At 37.4% G+C, this 18,778-nt stretch overlaps 2 protein-coding genes across 3 annotated transcripts in view; both read left to right on the top strand.

The window, feature by feature from the left end:
• LOC142358508 (large ribosomal subunit protein uL23m-like) overlaps positions 1–18,778 on the top strand; it is a 486,669-nt gene extending 467,891 nt beyond the window's left edge. For both annotated transcript variants that reach the window (XM_075409902.1, XM_075409908.1), the window contains exons 2-3: positions 17,619–17,744; positions 18,260–18,778. In XM_075409902.1, coding sequence (XP_075266017.1) covers positions 17,640–17,744; positions 18,260–18,724 — 570 coding nt within the window. In that variant the 5' untranslated portion in view covers positions 17,619–17,639 and the 3' untranslated portion in view covers positions 18,725–18,778. The remainder of the gene's footprint in view (positions 1–17,618; positions 17,745–18,259) is intronic.
• LOC142358424 (uncharacterized) lies at positions 4,480–5,420 on the top strand. Its single transcript, XM_075409829.1, has one exon. It carries the CDS (start codon positions 4,509–4,511, stop codon positions 5,292–5,294), a length of 786 nt encoding a protein of 261 aa, XP_075265944.1. The 5' UTR covers positions 4,480–4,508; the 3' UTR covers positions 5,295–5,420.

Here is an 18,778-nt window from a genome sequence, read left to right on the forward strand (position 1 = left end):
CGGGGTTTTTATGTACTTCCATCACTAACTAAGGCAGAATCCGAAAAAGAGAATATGTGTCTTAAGAAGAGACGTGAGATGATAGAGAACGGAACACCTGCAACCGAACTCAAAATTAGAAACTTTGGACTGCTTCACAACGGTAAGAAAATCGATTTGGAAGAACTATCCGATTGACTAGAAAATTTGAATCTGATGTTAGTAAATGCTCGTAGTCTTTTGAATTTTGATAAACGAACTAAGTTTGCAAAGGCTGTGATGACCTGTAGATACCCCATTGTCATCGTTACGGAAACTTGGCGGAATGAAGACATAGAAGACTCAGAACTTATGCTTCCTGGGTATATCTTACTCAGATGTGAAAAAGCTGTGAACAAACACGGAGGTGTTTTGGTAGATATCCAGAGCATCATCAGTGCAAAAAGAATCAGTGACGATCTCCCGGATGGATGTGTTCTCACTATCGTTGACATACAACTGAAGAAATATCTTGTATGTGTCATCTACAATCCTCCACTAGGTAGCGCCTACAGATGCACTTTAGCTGACTTTGAACAGGTACTCAGAGTTATTGAAGTATTCAAGCAATACGCATGTTTGATTTGCGGAGACTTCAATTTACCAAAGGTCAACTGGAGCCTAAATCACAGTGCAGATGAGTAAGAGCAATCGGTGATTGAAATGTTTGAAAGACATAACTTTCACCAAATAGTGGACTTTAGTACTTGTGGAAAGAACACACTAGATTTTGTGTTTGAACGGAAAGTGGAAAACACGACTGCCAAGATTGATCTTGTCCTCAGACAACTGGTTGACGTTTCAGATCACAAACCAATATTAATAATACTAATAATAATACCAATCTCATACTATGAAGAAGCTGAGCACTGCTCTTTTAGCCCAACGCAAGAAACCAAACAGCTTAGTGCTATCGGAAACAGTTTTGAGACTAGAAAATATGTTACTGGAACTCGCAGAAGAAGATAGGTGTCAGTATCAACAGAAGCTTGTGACCACTCGTGATACGACAGTGATCTTCAAGCACTTAAAGGGCCTTAGAAAAACAGTAACTCTACCCAAAATACTTTCCCCAGCGAAAGAGACTGCCGATTCCACTCAACAGAAAGTAGAACTGCTGAATAGGTATTTTCAGTCTGTTTTTTTTAGAAGACCGAAGACACGGTAGCCGATGACCTTCCGGACCCAACCATAATGAATTTTGATGTTAGCTCAAAAATAATAAGAGCAATCTAAGCAAACCTTGATGTCTCAAAAACTCGAGGTCCAGATAACATTCCCGCCTGTTTCTTGAAGCAACTGGCTGAACCGCTCAGTCTTTTCTTGAGCGCAGTCTTTAGGAACATCAAAAGATTAGGAAATATCCCGAACTGTTGGAAAATTGGTGCTGTGTCGCCCATCCATAAAAAAGGCTGCAGAGCAACTGTCAAAAACCATAGACCAGTGACATTGCTGTCCTTAGTTTCGAAAGTACTTGAACGATGTCTGTATGATCCGATCGAAAAGCAGTCCTTGGATCATTTAACAACCAGTCAACATGGATTTGTGAAAAAACGATCCGTTGTGTCGAACATGCTCTGTTTCTTGAACGACGTTCAAGTTGCGTTGGAAGGAAACCCAAATTTGGTGTATTCCTTATACACCGACTTCTCAAAAGTATTCGATAAGGTCCCGCATGCTGAATTGTTGATCAAAATAAGGAGAATTGGAGTAGGCGGGTGTGTACTTAGTCTTCTCAAGGACTATTTATGTAACCGTAAACAGTTCGTAAGATGTGAAGGTGTCAGGTCGGACCTTCTGCAAATACCAAGTGGTGTTCCGCAGGGATCCTTTTTGGGCCTCTTACTCTTCTACATCTTCATAAATGATTTGCCAACTTCCTTGATATCCAGCACCCCATATCTGTATGCGGATGACGCAAAGTTCTTGCTTATTGACAAAAGTAACCAAGAAATTCAAAAAGAAGTTGACAGAATCTCACTTTGGGTATCCAGGAACAGAATGTCCCTTGCTGCTGAAAAATGTTGTTAAATAGCATTTAAGGGACAGTCCCTCAGCCTTACGATGTATAACACTACATTAGAGCAATCCACAAAGGTGACTAACTTGGGTGTGCAGCTTACAGGTACCCTGAAAGCGGCAAAGCACCTCGAGTCTAGGCTTGCGAAAGCTAATCGAACTTTTGGTTTTCTGAAGAGAAATTTATCGAAGAATATGGAAACGAGAGTGAAAATTTGTGCTTACAAATCCCTATATTACCCTTGATTACTTTTGCTTCAAGCACTTGGCACCCGTCGCGTGGAAGTATGAGACTAATGGAATGCTTTCAAAAACGTGCGTTGAAGTGGATAACGGGCTATAGGAATGCGTCGTACTTTGAAAACATGGTATCCCTAAGATTACTTCCGCTTCCTATGTCTTTGCAACTCAATGATTTACTTCTATTGTCCATCTTCTGATTAACAAAGTGGAGAACCTAGGTGTAGGGGGAAATTTCTTAAAGATTGTAGCCAGTTACCTATCAAATAGAAAACAATACGTGAAAGAAAATGACTCGGAATCTGAAACTGTACCAGTAACCAGTGGTGTCCCCCAAGGATCTCTCCTAGGTCCCCTACTTTTCATAATATATATAAACGATCTTCCACAACAAACATCAAAATGCTCTGCGTTTGGATACGCAGATGATTTCAAGCTTGTATATACAAAGTGACCTGGAAAAAATCGAAAAATGGTGCCATAACAACAATATGCAACTCAATGAAAGCAAATGTCACATCCTGCCGATTAAAGTAAACGAAAAAAACTGACACTCCTTTATACTTAACTCTAAAACTCTCTGAAATAAAAGCGAGCAAAAAGATCTAGGTATAATTATGGCTACGAAGTTATCATGGAAAGCGAATATAAAAAAACGTTGTAGCAAAGCCTGGAAAGTGTTTTATTTCCTAAAACGAAACATATCAAACATTGCATCGCAAACAACAAAACTCAATGCATATGTCGGCTACGTTATACCAGTCATAAGTTATGCCTCACAAGCATGGTTCGCGAATAAGACCGAAAGCAAAGACATCGAGCGCATTCAAAGAAAAGCAACGTCGTGGATAATCAGTAACTGGGAAATTAGTTACAAGCAAAGACTGGCCACACTGAAGCTGCTGCCATTGTCATATTACTTTGAATTGCATGATCTATTATTGCTCATCTCACTGCTTAAAGGATCTTACAATATAAAAATACCCATTAAAACAAACAAAAATGAAGGGTTGTTAAGCACACGTCAAAACGAGCTAATAACAATTAATAAAACAAGAACAAGGAAGGCTGATGAAAACGTCTGGAAAAGAACCAGTTATTTACTAAATATAATACGAAAGTAGGGAACGTCGATCTCGATCAAATTGATAAGAAATATTTAACAAAAATATACTGGAACTACTTCAAAAGTTATTCAGAAGTCAACTTATGTTCCTGGGCTTTCAACTGCAGCTGTGGACATTGTAACCCGGTGCAGAAGCACAGCTCAGTCGTTATATGAAGGGTGCAAACCCATGTGGAAAGACCCACAGAAGCCTAAACTCTCTCTCTCTCTCTCTCTCTCTCTCTCTCTCTCTCTCTCTCTCTCTCTCTCTCTCTCTCTCTAAACTGTACCATGATAAAGAAAACGCACTTCCATTGATAGAAACCTATGAACACCAATATGGTAGAGTTAAAAGCAGATTATTCAAAATTCCAAAACTGAGAACCGAGAAATTCAGAGAGAACTTTTACTTTCGAACTGCCAAAGTTGCCAACAATCTACCTGAAGAGATAGACTTTTCCCAGCCTTTGGGACTCAAAAGACGTAATCTGTCATTCATGTCCGGCTGATGTTGAACTTCAACGAAAAGTAGTGTGTACATGGGCCATTTTCTGTGATTGCTCCGATTGCAGAAAATAGTGGAATCAAGACCAAAACTTCTATGGGAGCAATCCCCAAAGTCAACAACAACAACAGCGGTCTTCCAGAATTACCGAAGATACTTTGATCAAAATAGTGACTGAGAAAGTCGACCTCAAAACGCCAAAGCTTTAATAACAGCAAGAAAAACAATGTATTTTTTGCAGGAAAATCAAGAAACAATAAAAAAAAACATGCTTGCGCACCCTTTCATTTTTTGAATGAAATTTGAAATTGCACGTGGTATAAAATGTACATGTAATGTATGCAATTCCATCTATGTTGGCCAAACAGCCGACTTGCTGCCACTAAGATAACAGAGGATTCTCTAGTGGGGCAACACCCCGTAGAATGTTGTGGCGTTCACAACACAGGTTGGAGTGGTACATTCTGGACTCTTGTCAAGGAGTTGATTGCTTTCGAAGCTATTCATATTTAAAAGCTGAAATCAGAATTAAACACAAGTATAGAGGCGAGATTTGACACCCAAAATTTGTTCAAATTTGAAAAAAATGGCTATTCTCTCTTAAAATTTTTTAGTTATCAAATGATTACGATGTCTCCAATCATTTTGGTGGGCGCTGTGGATGTGGCAATTCAGTGGATTTGTTTCATCTTCTCTGCTCTTCTACGGACAGAAAAGTTTTTTGATTTAGTCGGTGGTACTTCATTCATTACTTGTGCCAGCATTTCATTCATCTACAACTCGCGAGGAATTGATACAATTGCCATGATTCAATATTCATTCATTGTTGTATGGGCCGCTAGATTAGGTCTGTTTCTGATGTATCGAATTTGGCGAGATGGTAAAGACAGACGTTTCGATGATATCAAGTCAAGTATTCCAAAGTTATTCATCACATGGAACTTCCAAGCAGTTTGGGTATTCCTCACACTTTTCCCAACGCTTTGGATGTTTGAATGGAGTGATTTAAAAAGTAAGGAACCAAATAATTGGCAATACTGTGGCTGGGCTATTTGGTTATTCGGATTTGCCTTTGAAGCCATTGCCGATCACCAAAAATTGATGTTTAAAGAGAAGCCCGAAAACTCCAGGAAATTCATAAAGCACGGTTTGTGGAGTATTTCTAGGCATCCTAACTACTTTGGAGAAATTACCCTTTGGTGGGGTTTGTACATTGCAGCCATTGGGACATTCGATGATTTCTACTGGATGTTGTACACCAGTGCTGGACCATTGTTTGTTGCCTTCTTATTGGGGGTTTTCTCTTTGAAAATGCTCGAGCAGTCATCTGACGAGAAGTATGGTCAAAACCAACAATACAAAGAATACAAGCGCGATACATGCGTCTTGATCCCTTACCTCATCTAAACTAATTTAAATAGTTCTATCGTGATAGTGTACCAACAAGTTCTTTATAATGTGCCAACAATTGTTTTCTGAATTTTTTGCTTCGAAAACCTTTGCTGTTCTCCAAACAAAAATGTACAATGGTAAGACCAGAATTTTTACAAAGCAGGCTCTATGGAATATGCCGAGAGATTATAAATACTTAGGAAGATTTTTTGAAAAACGAAATACATGGCTTTCTGCTCGAAATTTGACGATTCGACAGTCGACGCTTATTTCCAAAGTTGCGCGGTTATCATCTTTTAAAGAATCTCAGTCATTTTGAAGCAAAAATTGATTGGTATATCTTACCGATCTTTTTTTCGGACGTAAGCTTTAAGTACCTCAGTTTTTTTAAAAGAATTTCCTATTGTTTTATTTGGCAGTATTTTTTGATATTTCTTATTTGAAAGTTCTTATTTAGGTGAGGTAATTTTTAGAGAATATATTGGAGTCGTTCCTTGTTTTTTAACGGCTGTTTAATTGCTCTTGAACGAAGTTCATATCAATTATTGCGAACGTGTGTGTCTTTTTTTATGCAAAATTGTCGCTTGACAGTTTTGACTTTTCGAGTGACTTTTACGCCTTTGACTTTTTGCTCTTCGCGTGATCTGAAATTCTCTCTCAATCACAATTTCAAGCAGCTGAATTCAATTGGCGGCAATTAATACAAAAAGTCAAATGAAAAGTGCGCCGAAACTGGTGCCATTTTTACTTTAAATCTTAATAGTGGTATATGCTAACCTCTAATGTGGTTATCTGAAACCCACTTTTGAAATTCTTAGTCTCATTTAGGCTCCCCCTACCTCCCTCAATCCCCCCCCCCCCCGACTGAAGCAGGCTGCAATTGATTAGAGCTCCCACTAGTCGTTTGAGAGCAGTTCTTCCGACGCTTAGTCGGTTATGTTTATTTAGCTGTAGCAAGTTTTTTCATGACTTGAACGTTTGACTTTTGTTTTTGAGCATTGACTTCTCTCTTAGAAGGTTGAGTTCTCTTTGCGCGCATTTCATCTGAACAGTAGCTTAGTTTCTAATATATAAGCTAATTGGCAACTGCTTGTAATATTCAAGCTCAAAATGTTTATTTGAGAAGTTCTCTCTACATCAGTCCCTTCCTCCTAGTCAAACTACATTGCTACCCCACCTACCGATCATGCCCACAGCTATAGACACCCTCTTCTCCATCTGCCTGCCCCGCCCTTACTTCTACCGCACCTGCCCTCGCACCCCACATACCTATTACCTATCCCCCAATTACCCCCTCATAACTCCACCACAAACCTTTATATCGCCCCATGCCCCTACGAGCCCCCATCCACCCGAACCTAACAAGACGCCTCAACTAGTAGCTGATTCTGCATTTTCATAAAACAATGTTTAGGTTCATCAGGCTGATAATTTCTGCGTTATTTCTATTTCTGTTTTTAGGTAAGGCTTTAGCACTGATTATATTGCACGACTGCTCGAGTCATTTTCTGTATTCTACTGGCTATGTTTTTCAGCTAAAGTGAATTTTTTCGTGAACGGCACTCTTTACCTATGTTTTTGAGTATGGTTTTTGGGCAGTTCTAAAGGTCATTTTGTTAAGTCTTCTCCCCATAACAGGCAATTATCCCTATTCAAACTACAGACATCCCCACCTACCAGGCCAGCCCCCTGCCCAACTTTTCGGCTACCCACCCTCTCCTTCAACAAACCACGCCCCAGTTGTATTCACTCACCCTATACCCTCTCCAACTGCCTGCCCCACCCTACCGTAATTACCCCTCACTTATGTTACCTAACTCTCCCTGACCCCCCTCACCGACTTCGTTCATGATATAATTACTCTAACCTACATAATCCCACCAGCGGCCGCCGTGCCAGCAACTGCTCAGACCCCCAAAACTAAAACAGTTTGCATTTCTCAAAACTTGATTTACGCCATTAGCTTCTAGGTTACTTCTTTTCTTTGATCTTTCTTTATTCAGTAAAGGTTAGGTTACTCATTATTTTGCATGAAACATCGAGTTGGTTCCCGTATCCTACAGGCGACGTTTTTAGCTGAAGCAAGTTTGTTCTTGACTTGAATTTTGACTTACTTCTTCCCTAACATTTTTTTGCTTTTTGTTGAACTCTGTTTTCGAAGATTGGCCTATAATAGAAGCTGAGTTTGTAATATTTTTATATTAGTTAGCAACTGCTGGTTGTAATCAAGTTGAACAAGTCATTTTGAGAATTTTTAACCTCTCTAACTAAACCTATACCCCACTACCTAAACTCCCACCTAACCCTCCTCCCTACTTAACTCCAACAACCATTCTTCAACTACCTTACCCCATCACCTATCTACCCCCTGCCTTCACACACACACACACACACCAATTTACCTTCCCTGCCACCCCCAGCAACCTATCCCTTCCAATTATCAAACCTAGTTGTCCCCCTACACCTACCTAACCCCTCACATCCTACCTACCACTCTCCACTGATTTCACTTTAACTTTTATAAGTGGTTATAGTGGTATATTATATCTTCAAATGACGTCATTTGGCGTCCCCTAGGGAAATTTTTAGTGCCGTCAGGCTACTACCTTCGATTGAAGCCAGCTGGGATTGGTCACAGCTCCCTCTGGTCGTTCGAGAGTAACTTTTGCGTTAAGAGCAGACTTAGTGCAATCATTTTTCTTGTTGGATAATCTGACCACAAAAGATTGTTCGCTTGATGACTTCGTCTTTTTTTGTCATTAAAAACAACAAAATTTACCGGTGCAAAATGATTAAATTGTTATTGTGTTGGGTAAAGTTGTACATATTGTGGGCTCTTACTCCCTTTAAAAAGTCTGGTTCTGTAACAAGTTTTTAAATTGGCAAATTAAAAAATTGGAGTAGTTAAAGAATGATTTATTTAAATAGCCCCACGACTGAAGCGGTTTTAATGGTTTTGAGATCCAGCTAGAGCATTTTTTCGCTGTTAGTTCGTTCTGTTTATATTTTTAAATGAGGTCGAATAACTTTGATAGGTATAAAGAAGTTACCTAATAGATAATAGTTAGTTGCTGAATAGGCGATGGAAACAGAACGTAGGCGTGAGTTCTGCTGAAGACTCTCTATTTTCCGCACAACGATATTATTCAAATATGCGAGTAACCAACTGAACTGCAGTGAACAGAATCTATTAAGTGAACTTCAAAATTTTGGTTGCTTGCTGAATAGATTTACAAGTCGTTTGTAACCAATCGAAATTTAGCATCGCTATAGTACGGTTCTTAAGAAAAAGCGGAGGTGATGGGTTTTAAACTTTTTATCTTATGAATATAAACAGGTTTGCTTAACGTGTTGCGCTAAATTAGTCTTCCTTAGTTTTGTTGAGTATAGAAGCAAAGCAGCCATAATAGTGGTTTGTTCTAAGTTTGCGACGGGCTATTTAATCTTTGCTGGTTAGTATTCTCGTTTCAAATTCCAGATCCCTGACTTTAACTCCTGATCTGCTAGTTTTCTTTCCCTTCTAGTAACAACCAGCTTCATGCAATTGACTCTTTTGCTAGCGCGTTTCCTAATAATTTTGTTTGCATTCGTTTTGATAGTTACTTTAGTGCAGCTTCGAAGTTACAATTATGGAGAGATCTGGTGTTGGGTACTTAGCAAATTTACTGTTCCTGTTGATTCGTCAGGAAAATCATCAACAGCTACGTCCTCAGCCATCTCAATTTCGGTAAGTTCAATTTTTCAAGACGCTCAAACTTTAATCCAAATTACTTATAGGAAGACAATTGTAAATACATAAACGAAGTAAAAACTGTTTACCTTCTCGCGTAAGTTTTGAAACTAATTTTTACGTCTCGGGTACAGGTTTTTTTTAGTAATGGCTACAAAGGACTATCCAGACAACTAGGGATTTGAGGGGAAAGTCCAGAATTTTTGGAAACAATTTCCTTCAACACTAACGAAACCTAAATGAAACAGGAAAACAAATATTTACTCAAATCTATTCATGTTAATCAAATAGTTAATCAATTTTTTTATGCTTGAATGATTTTTAGAAAAGATCTTTTTTGCAAGTTGCAAACAGCCGTTTATCTGGCAAAAATTTTTTCTGTACATTTGAAGAAATTTTATCGTTGCTTTTTCAGCTTATTTTCAGCGCATTCGCTCAATTTGCAACCGAAATTTGTTGTGATTTATGTTCCAGGGGAGAGCACTCGCCGTTTTTTTTTACACTTGGCATTCACGTCCGCTGGGTTGTCAGGAGTGAAATCATGCAACTCAACATGATGCGGTCCTTCATAGAAATTTAGCTTTTGTTTGCAACATTTGATTGAGATAAGCGTTCGTTTCTACATCAAGGTGCTTTCAAATTTAGCCTCGGCATATGGGCAACTACTGCCACATAGACCCTCGCTCAGGTAGAACATGAAATGCCATTATCCTACAAGAGATGTCATAAAGAGTTTCTGTAAAAATGCAGTTCTTTGGGTGCATGCCAATATTGTTGTTCCCACACAGTGAATACATGAGTATAATGTTAAGCAATAAAAGTTACGATTGCCCGCAGAAACGATGTACTATAACGAGTCCTTGCCAGATAGTCTATCGTATATTCAGTTTACTTTTGGTCAAAACCGATCACGGGTTCTAACCGAACGGTTTTGTTGTCTCAGATTATTAAAATTTGCGGTCTAAATGATTCATAGAAAATCATAAGCTCATTTCAGAGCCAAGCAAAATCGTTTTACATGAACGATAACACCGGGTAGGTGCTGACGTAAGTTTCATTGACATTAGACATAATTTGCTTGTAACTATTTTGTTCAAAACCCTGGAAAAACTGCCGCGATAAGTGCTTAAATTTTTCTGAAACAACTTTTAAATTTGTTTTATATTGAGCCATATATGAGTTATCTAAGAGGTCATTAATTGTATGCCTAACGTACATCACACTGCCTTCCACAATTTATATTATTGCGCTGGGTTGTTCACGAGGCTGTAAGGTGCCTAAAGCGTCAAAAAGAGGCAGTTTCTCAATCCCCGCTAAATTGTTCTGGTGCGACGTTTCTGAAAAAAGTGGAAGTATGAAAGAAGCGCCTCTCAAAAACGTTTATTGGAGCCGCTACTTTTTATGTATTCAGTAATGCTATGTGCACAATAAATCAGTAAAACTGTTATTTCAGCGCTATACAAAACTTAAGATCAACTTTTGTATAGGCAACTTTTTTAAAAAAACGATAAGTGAATAATTTTCTGGAAACTAGTGTTTCGAAAACGTTATTTCAGTTAAATAGATATGAAACTTGATGTTTGGGCACAGTAAAAAGTTGATATTAGAAAAACAAATCCATAGAATTTGCAAAAGGTCCCAATAGCATGCTTCGCAGATTTTTCAATAGGAAACTGTGAAACAATTTAATAAAACAGAAACACAAATGTTTATTTAAATCTATTTTTCATGTTGATCAAATAGTTAATTAAGTTTTTTAGGCTTGGGTGATTGTTGCAAAAAACTTTTTTCTGCAATTTGCAAACCGAGTTGTTATTGCGGCATAGATTTTTTCTGTAAAATTGAAGAAATTTTGTCAATACACATTTAGCATATTTTCTTCGCCGCATTCACTCAATTTGCAACCAAAATTTGTGATAAATGATGTTCCAGAGGGGCCTCACACATTTTCGACATTTGGCATTCAAGTCAGCAATGCGAGTTTGCAACTCAACATAATGCGGTCCTTCATAGAAATTTTGTCTTTGTTAGCAACATTTGCTAGGGATAAGCGTTTGTTTCTACATCAAGGTTATTTTTCAGCAATTTCTAGCCTCGCCATAAGGGCAACTACTGCCACTTTGACCTTCGCGCAGGTAGAACATAAAATGCCATTATCCTACAGGAGGTGTCATACGGAGTTTCAGAAAGAATGCAATTGTTTGGGTGCATGCCAATATCCTTGTTTCCATAGTGAATACATGAGTATAATGTTTATCAATAAAAATTACGTTTGCCCACAGAAACGAAGACCTATAACCAGTACTTTCCCGATAATCTTAATTAAATTGAATTAACCATTGGTCAAAACCGGTCTCGTCTTCTAACCGAACGGTATTGCAGTCTCCTATTATTTAAATCCGAAGTCTAAATGAGTAATAGATGAACATTAGCTCACTTCAAACTCAAGCAAAATTGTTTCAGATGAACGATAAAACTGGGTGGGGGCTGACCTAAGTTTCAATTGCATTGGAAACTTACATCGGCCCCCACCAAGTGTTATCGTTCATTTAAAACATTTTTGCTTGGGTTTGAAGATGAGCTCATGTTTTTCTATGACTTATTTCGATCTATGATTTTAATGATCGGAGACAGTAATACGGATCGATTTTAGGTAAAATAGATTTGAAACTTTCTGTTTAGGCCCAGGAAACAATTGATGTAATGCAAAAATTTTCCATATAATTTGCAGAAAGGTCCCAGCAGCAAGCTTCTCAGATTTTTAGTAGGAAACTGTGAAACAATAAAACAGAAAAACAAATATTTATTTAGATCTGTTTTTCATATCGGTCGAATAGTTGATCAAGTTTTTTGGGCTTGGGTGATTGTTGCAAAAAAGCTTTTCTGAAACTTGCAAACCGAGTTGTTAATGCGGCATAGATTTTTCTTAAAAAATTTAAGAAATTTTGTCAATACGCGTTTAGCATGTTTTCTTCACCGCATTCACTCAATTTGCAACCAAAATTTGTGATGAATGATGTTCCAGAGAGGCCTCACAGATTTTCGACATTTGGCGTTCAAGTCAGCAGTGAAACTTTGCAACTCAACATGATGCGGCCCTTCATAGAAATTTAGTCTTTGTTAGCAACATTTGCTTGGGATAAGCGTTTGTTTCTACTTCAAGGTTTTTTTTCAGCAATATCTAGCCTCGCCTTAAGGGCAACTACTGCCACATTGACCTTTGCGCAGGTAGATTAGGAAATGTCATTATCCTACATTAGGTGTCATCAGGAGTTTCAGTAAGAATGCATTTCTTTAGGTGCATGCCAATATCGTTGTTTCCAGACAATGAATACATGAGTATAATGTTTAGCAATAAAAATTACGTTTACCCACAGAAACGAAGACCTATAACCAGTACTTTTCCGATAATCTTAAGTTTATTGAGTTAACCTTTTAGTCAAAACCGATCTCGGGTTCTAACTGAACGATATTGTTGTCTCCAATTATTAAAATTCTAGGACGAAATGAGTCATAGAAAAACATGAGCTCATTTCAAAGCCAAGCAAATTTTTTTTTAGATGATTGATGAAACTGGGTGGGGGCTGACGTAGGTTTTGACGACATCGGACATAATCTGCTTCTAGTTTTTTTTGTTGAAAACCTTAGGAAAACTGCCGCGATAAGTGCTTAAGTTTTTCTGAGACAACACTTTTCATTTTGAGTTAAATTTAGCCATATATGAGTTATCTAAAGGATCATTAATTGTTTGCTTAACGTACATCACTGTGCTGTCCATAATTTCTAAAATTGCGCTGGATGCTCTGGAGGCTGTAACGTGTGTAAGCGATCAAAAAGTGGCAGTTTCCTAATCCCCGCACAATTTTCCATAAACAACGTTTCTGAATAAGTATGAACGCTTACTGCGCCTCTCATGAAAGTATTTGGGAACCGCTTCTACTTAAGAAGTCATTAATGCTATCTGCACAATAGAACAGTAAAACCGTCATTCCATCCCTACGCAAAACGGAAAATGAATTTTTGTGTAGGCATTATTATTTAAACTTTAAAAAACTTTTCTGAGTACTAGTGCTTCTAAATAACTTTTCTGGAAACTTGTGGTTCAAATAAGTTATTTCAGGTAAAAGATATGAAACTTTCTGTTTACGCCCAGGTAAAAATCATATCAGGCACAAAAAATTTTGTAACCCAATTGTTGAGTTTCAATTTTATGACCTCAGTAGTGCACTTCTGCTATAGGACGAGTTTAGAACGGATTGGAAGTTCGAAAAAATTGACCATTTACGATTTTCGCCTTGTACATAATTCACCAGTGATAAACGTTAGGTAATCGGTGCGCAAAACTTGAAATAAAAGGTTTGTTAAATTATGAGAAAACAAATTTACGAAAACAAAAAATTGTTTGATAACAAATTTACAATTTTTTTTCTATAGAAGTGTACAAATGTTCATAAATTATCCAGTGTTTTCCAAAATTATGTAATTTGTCAAATGTTTCTCCACTAGGGTGGCCGTACAACTATGGAATATGATATGTTTGTGTCCTTGCCGGTTCGGTGCTGTTTAGTTTTAACTATTTTGGATTAATCTTAGACTAAGATTCTTATCTTATTAATCTTTTTTAAAAATGTATGTGCTTATTAAGATGAATTTACTTATAGATAAATACTTAGCAAAAGTGGAAAGAATATTTCAGGTTTACACAGCAGCTTGTGCGCGGAGGTTCAATCTGAGCGAGTGATTGAAAACGGCAGTATAAAAGTACGTACGTACGACACTACAAAAAAGGTAGTGAAAAAGATTACTCATATTAGCAGCACTGCATTACATATGGAAATATAGTGTGTGGGGAAATAGGAGATAAATGTTACAACTCACTCCCCTTCAAGAGAAAAATAAAAAAGAAACTACAAACCTCCCCAAAGTATGTCTGGAATAGTAATATACGGGATGAGTAATTCATATCAAAATTTTATGCTGAATTGCACATGAAGGCGTAGAATCAGGAATATACGGACAAGTACAAGTATTAAGTTGTTTAACAAGAAAAGATACAAACAATGCTCCTAGAGTTAATGATGAGTTATTATTGCTGGCTTTGCTTTTTCGCTTTCTGGTTTATCGGCCAGGGCAATCAAGCATATTTACTTTCCCAGTTTTAATCCTTTTCGAAACCATCCCCAGTTGGGTACCATATGGTAGATAGACGCTCTTTCACAGTTCCTTTGTAGACGTTGAAGATAGAATTTTCAAAATAAATTTCCGTACCGATGGCGGTTGCCAAATCGAGTAATTCTGCCAGAGATGTTTGCAATTCTTTGTATTTTTGTCGTCCAAATTTTGAAGTAATTTTATTGCTTCATCACGTTTTACATCGATGTCAACGCTTATTCGCTGAATATATTGAGATGTTGGCCAATTTTAAGATTTTCTCCTGCCTTCACGTTAGCATTCCGGTACAGTTGTTGATATTTTATCTATTGACTATTAGCTTTCTCTAAGGCTGCTTTTGGTTCAATAATCTTGTGGTAACACTGAACGTATTCGGCCTCGAAACTTGGTTTTTGTTTTTACATTGTTTAATTGTGCTGTTAGAGACTCATTTTCACGTATGTTTTACCAGCTCAAGATTCTTTTCTTGTAATTGTTTGTCTGCAAGCACACATTTTTGGATGGATAAATCATACCTGGTTTCCGTTTCGTTCTAGTTATGCTGTGCTCGATCGAGGGCTTTCTGTAAGTTGTCAATTTTCTTCTGCATAATGTCCTCATTATTTTTTTTGCATTGACAAATCCGTAGACAATGTTATAGGATTTGGAGGGAATGCAGTTGACGTAGAGGTATACGACTGCGGATTTCTTAGGGGTGTTGACTTTACGTTAGTTGAGCTAGGGGTACACGACTGTAGATTTCGTAGGGTTGTTGACTTTACGTTTGGCCCGAGCCATTTTGAGTTGTATCCCTTTGGGAAAGCGGTTAAATACTGGTAAGGTACGTTTAGATAAATTTTGAGCGAGTTGAAATGCACGATGTAGATTTGCGTTGATGCGTTTCTTATCTTTTTTCGACAAAATTTAAATTCGGGCAGTAGTTGAATTTTTCCAATGTCTAGTTCAAATTTTCCAATCGCATTTGAGGGTAAGATATGGCGCTTCGTATTTAATGTTTTGTTCTCGTATTCTCTATCAGCAGTCTTGCCAGATATTGGCCTCTGGTTTCAGGGAATATTGAAGGAACTCGACAAATTGAGAATTAATAAAGTTTAGATGTTTTTCTCGTTCTTTTTGTATGTCAAGTCTCGACTTTCTGTTGGGAAATTGTCGGGCCTCTTTAGTGAGGTTCGAAAATTTCCTGGACTTTGTTTCTTTGGCCCCTGCTGTCCACTTGGTAAAGTTGGTGGGAATGAGTGAAACAGGGGTCACCAGTATTGGAGCTCTATTTGTATTAGCAGGAATCTTGTCCTGATTTGTTACTGTGTCAGAGTGATTTGCTAAAGATGTTGGTCCTATAGGATCCATGTCCTGTGGCTTCGGTCCTATGGGAGAATGTGAAGGATCCATGTCCTTAGAAAGGGTGTTGAAGAAATATTGCACTGGGGAAGTCAAGTTTTTGTTTACATCAGTGCTTGAGCCTTGACCTTCGGGGTCTTTAGAGGTGCTAGCAGAACCGCAAGTCGCAATGACTGGATTGAATTTAATTCTGGGATATCAACGCTCGAATCTAGCCCTGCTAATTTCTCCAGAGCAATGTCTGGATATGCCATCGCTTGTGCCATGTCAAGAGTGACAGAGTTGCGGGATTTATACAATTGAAGAGGAATTATAGGTGCAATCAATAATTATAGAATATTCAAAGGAAACTGTATTTGTTCAACTAGTCTAAGACTGCGAAAGAACTTTCGACAACACTGAAATAATTAGGGGCTAAGTCAATTGAGTCTTGTTTAACTAGTTCAGGACTTCGAAGGAACAGACAAACCCCAGTTTATTTTAGAGTGATGGTAAAACAGTTTAAGATATAAGGCATGGCTAAAAGTTACAAGCAAGTTACTAAAACGTTCAACTAGTTTAGAATTGCGAAAGAACGGAATAACTTGCGTTTAAAGGGTTTATAGTTAGGTTTAAGTCAAACAGTGAAATGAAGTTTAGACAGAAGTGTTCAACTAGCCATAGGCTTCGAAAGAACACGGGTTTTGTTAAGTTAAGGGTTCAGATTGAACATTTAAAGAACAGATTAAAAGCTTGTTAAGTTTTAAACTGAAATTGAAATTAGGCAGGAGAGACAACACGGAAATTAATTATATTTAACAATATGCTCTAAATTTAGTGAATGTGTTTTGGATCTTTGGTGATCTCGTCTTAGAATTCACTCTTTTGTCCAGGAATACTATATCAGTACAATCTTATGTAGTTAAGTATTCACCAAAAATTTTTGTGCCTTTCGATTATTTTGTTACTTTTGTAACTACGGATCATATCGTACCAAAAGTTGAACTTTAGTTGTTTTTAGTTGGGTTCATACACAACTTGTGTTTTGTGGTGATCATATCACCAGAGACAAGTTTTAATCGTATAAAACTTGCTCATTTGAATTTAAGTTTTGTTTATAAAACTTGAAATTCCGAACTGTCGTACAGTGCGTTTTATCAGTGCCTGACTGGTTGCACCAATTCTACTTGCCGGCTCGGTGCTGTTTAGTTTTAACTCTTTTGGATTATTCTTGGACTAAGATTCTTATCTTATTATTTCTGAGTTCCAATTCTTGTCTAAAAATGTTGGTGTTTAATAAGATGAATTTACTTGAAGATAAATATTTAGCAAAAGTGGAAAGAATATTCAGGTTTACACAGCAGCTTGTGAGCGGAGGTTTAATCTGAGCGAGTGATTGTAAAGGGCAGTCTAAAGTACGTACGTACAACACTACAAAAATGGGAGTAAAAAGGATTACTCATATTAGCGGCACTGCATTAAATATGGAAATATAGTGTGGGGGGGATAGGAGATAAATGTTACCTTAGCTAATTCTATTTTATAGTGTGCAGACTAGTCCTTAATTGAGTTCCTATAAGTTGAAAAGTATAAAGCTTGCGATTGCCAAGAATAGGTTTGTAGAAATTCAGAGTTAAGAAAACAGTTGGTTGCCTATTGATGCTTTCCATGATTGAATAACATGCGTTACACCATAATTGTTATTAATCTAACGGGCATTCACATTTATATAGCTTTAATTATTTTAGTTATTTATTGTGATAGTTGATCACTTAATCTATTTCTGTGCGATTGTAGTACTAATATGGTTTGCAAATTGAGGAATAAAGAGACTAAATTCAGGCTTTATTGTGAATCCGTACAGGTTAAGAAGCCAGAGAAGCTTCAACAGCTTGCAAAGCTATCAGATTTCGAATGATGATTTATAAATGTTTTCTGGTGCATAGCAAATCAATACACATTAAACATCTACAATGATTGAAAACCGTGTTAGATATCAGAGGATGAGAAAACAGCACTAGCATTAGCACTAATAGATCAACTGTGTAGGAGGATAAATTGAAAGGTATAGCGTTCAAATTTAAGTTTCGTTTCATTATGAAAGCAAGATGGTCTATTTCAGAAATGTGAATGTGAAAATAATGAGACTGCAAAATTTCTCGAGACTTAGACGGAAGATTGTTCAGCCACTCTATTTCTATGGAAACCCACAATGGAGAATGTTTCTGCCGAAGCACAAGATAACAGTTAGTACTCTGAAGTGCCTTCCTCGCTCACTCCCAACGAGGGCCACAAAACAGGGGTTGCTACATAAAACGTAGCGCTGCTTTGATTTTCCGCCGATGAAAATATTTTTTGGGAAATTTAAACTTTAAAAATTTTAGAGTAACCGTGTATAGTACCTCTTGTAGGTTAAGATTAAGCAGAATTGAAGGAAATATAGTTTTGTTACGTCTGTTCTACATTCAGAATTATAATTTCCTTTAGCCATTTTTGATTATACATTTTGTACTTTATGCCTGATTGAGTGAAGTCAATGGAAGGAATTACTTAACAAACACTTTTCGGTCTTTCTCTTGTTGAGGTTCCACTTAAAATTTTGCATCAAATTAGACTCTTTGCTGTTCAAGTTTTTCTAAATCATTTGCATTCTGTGTTTTATTTGGGCGGGGCTAAAAATAGGCTCAAGGCACTTAAAAGTTCGTAGCGATATGTTTACTCAATATGGGATAAATGTGCAAACAAGTGTACGCTGTTTAAGCTACTGAACCCTGCACACTTTGATCAGCCGAACTTGCCTCACAATTACGTCTTTTTTGAAGTGGAGATGAACATGACAGAATGGGAGTTGATGGACTACCTCAAGAATCTCTACAAAGTTCCAGTTGCGGACATCAAAATGAAAGTGTCTCCTCCTATCTTGGGAAAAGACCACAGAGGATTAACCTATATTAGCAAACCAGAATGCAGAGTAGCCAGAGTGTTGCTAGACCACGGGTACTACTTTGAGTTCCCAAACTTGTTCGAGAAGCCGGTGGATGAGTCATCTGCGCAGGACTCAAATGTTGTGTCCAAACAGGCCTATAGAGAAGAGTTGAACAAAGAGATTGGCGATGAAGCTGAAATGGCCAGAGATTGGACTGAACAAGAAAAACTTGAATATCTTAATAGTAAAAGACGTTTTTGGCAACGTTTGCCGGGTAAAACTTCAAATAAATGGATGTAAATGGCTTCTTTTTTCAAATGTCTTTTTAAATACTGATTACACTATTCGAGAATA

The sequence above is a fragment of the Convolutriloba macropyga genome, chromosome 2 (assembly GCF_964194025.1).
Source record: "Convolutriloba macropyga chromosome 2, txConMacr16.3, whole genome shotgun sequence".
Taxonomy (NCBI): Eukaryota; Metazoa; Xenacoelomorpha; order Acoela; family Convolutidae; genus Convolutriloba; species Convolutriloba macropyga.

Coding starts and splice junctions, on each gene's coding strand:
- LOC142358424 (XM_075409829.1), top strand. CDS start 4,509: ATGATTACGATGTCTCCAATCATTTTGGTGGGCGCTGTGGATGTGGCA.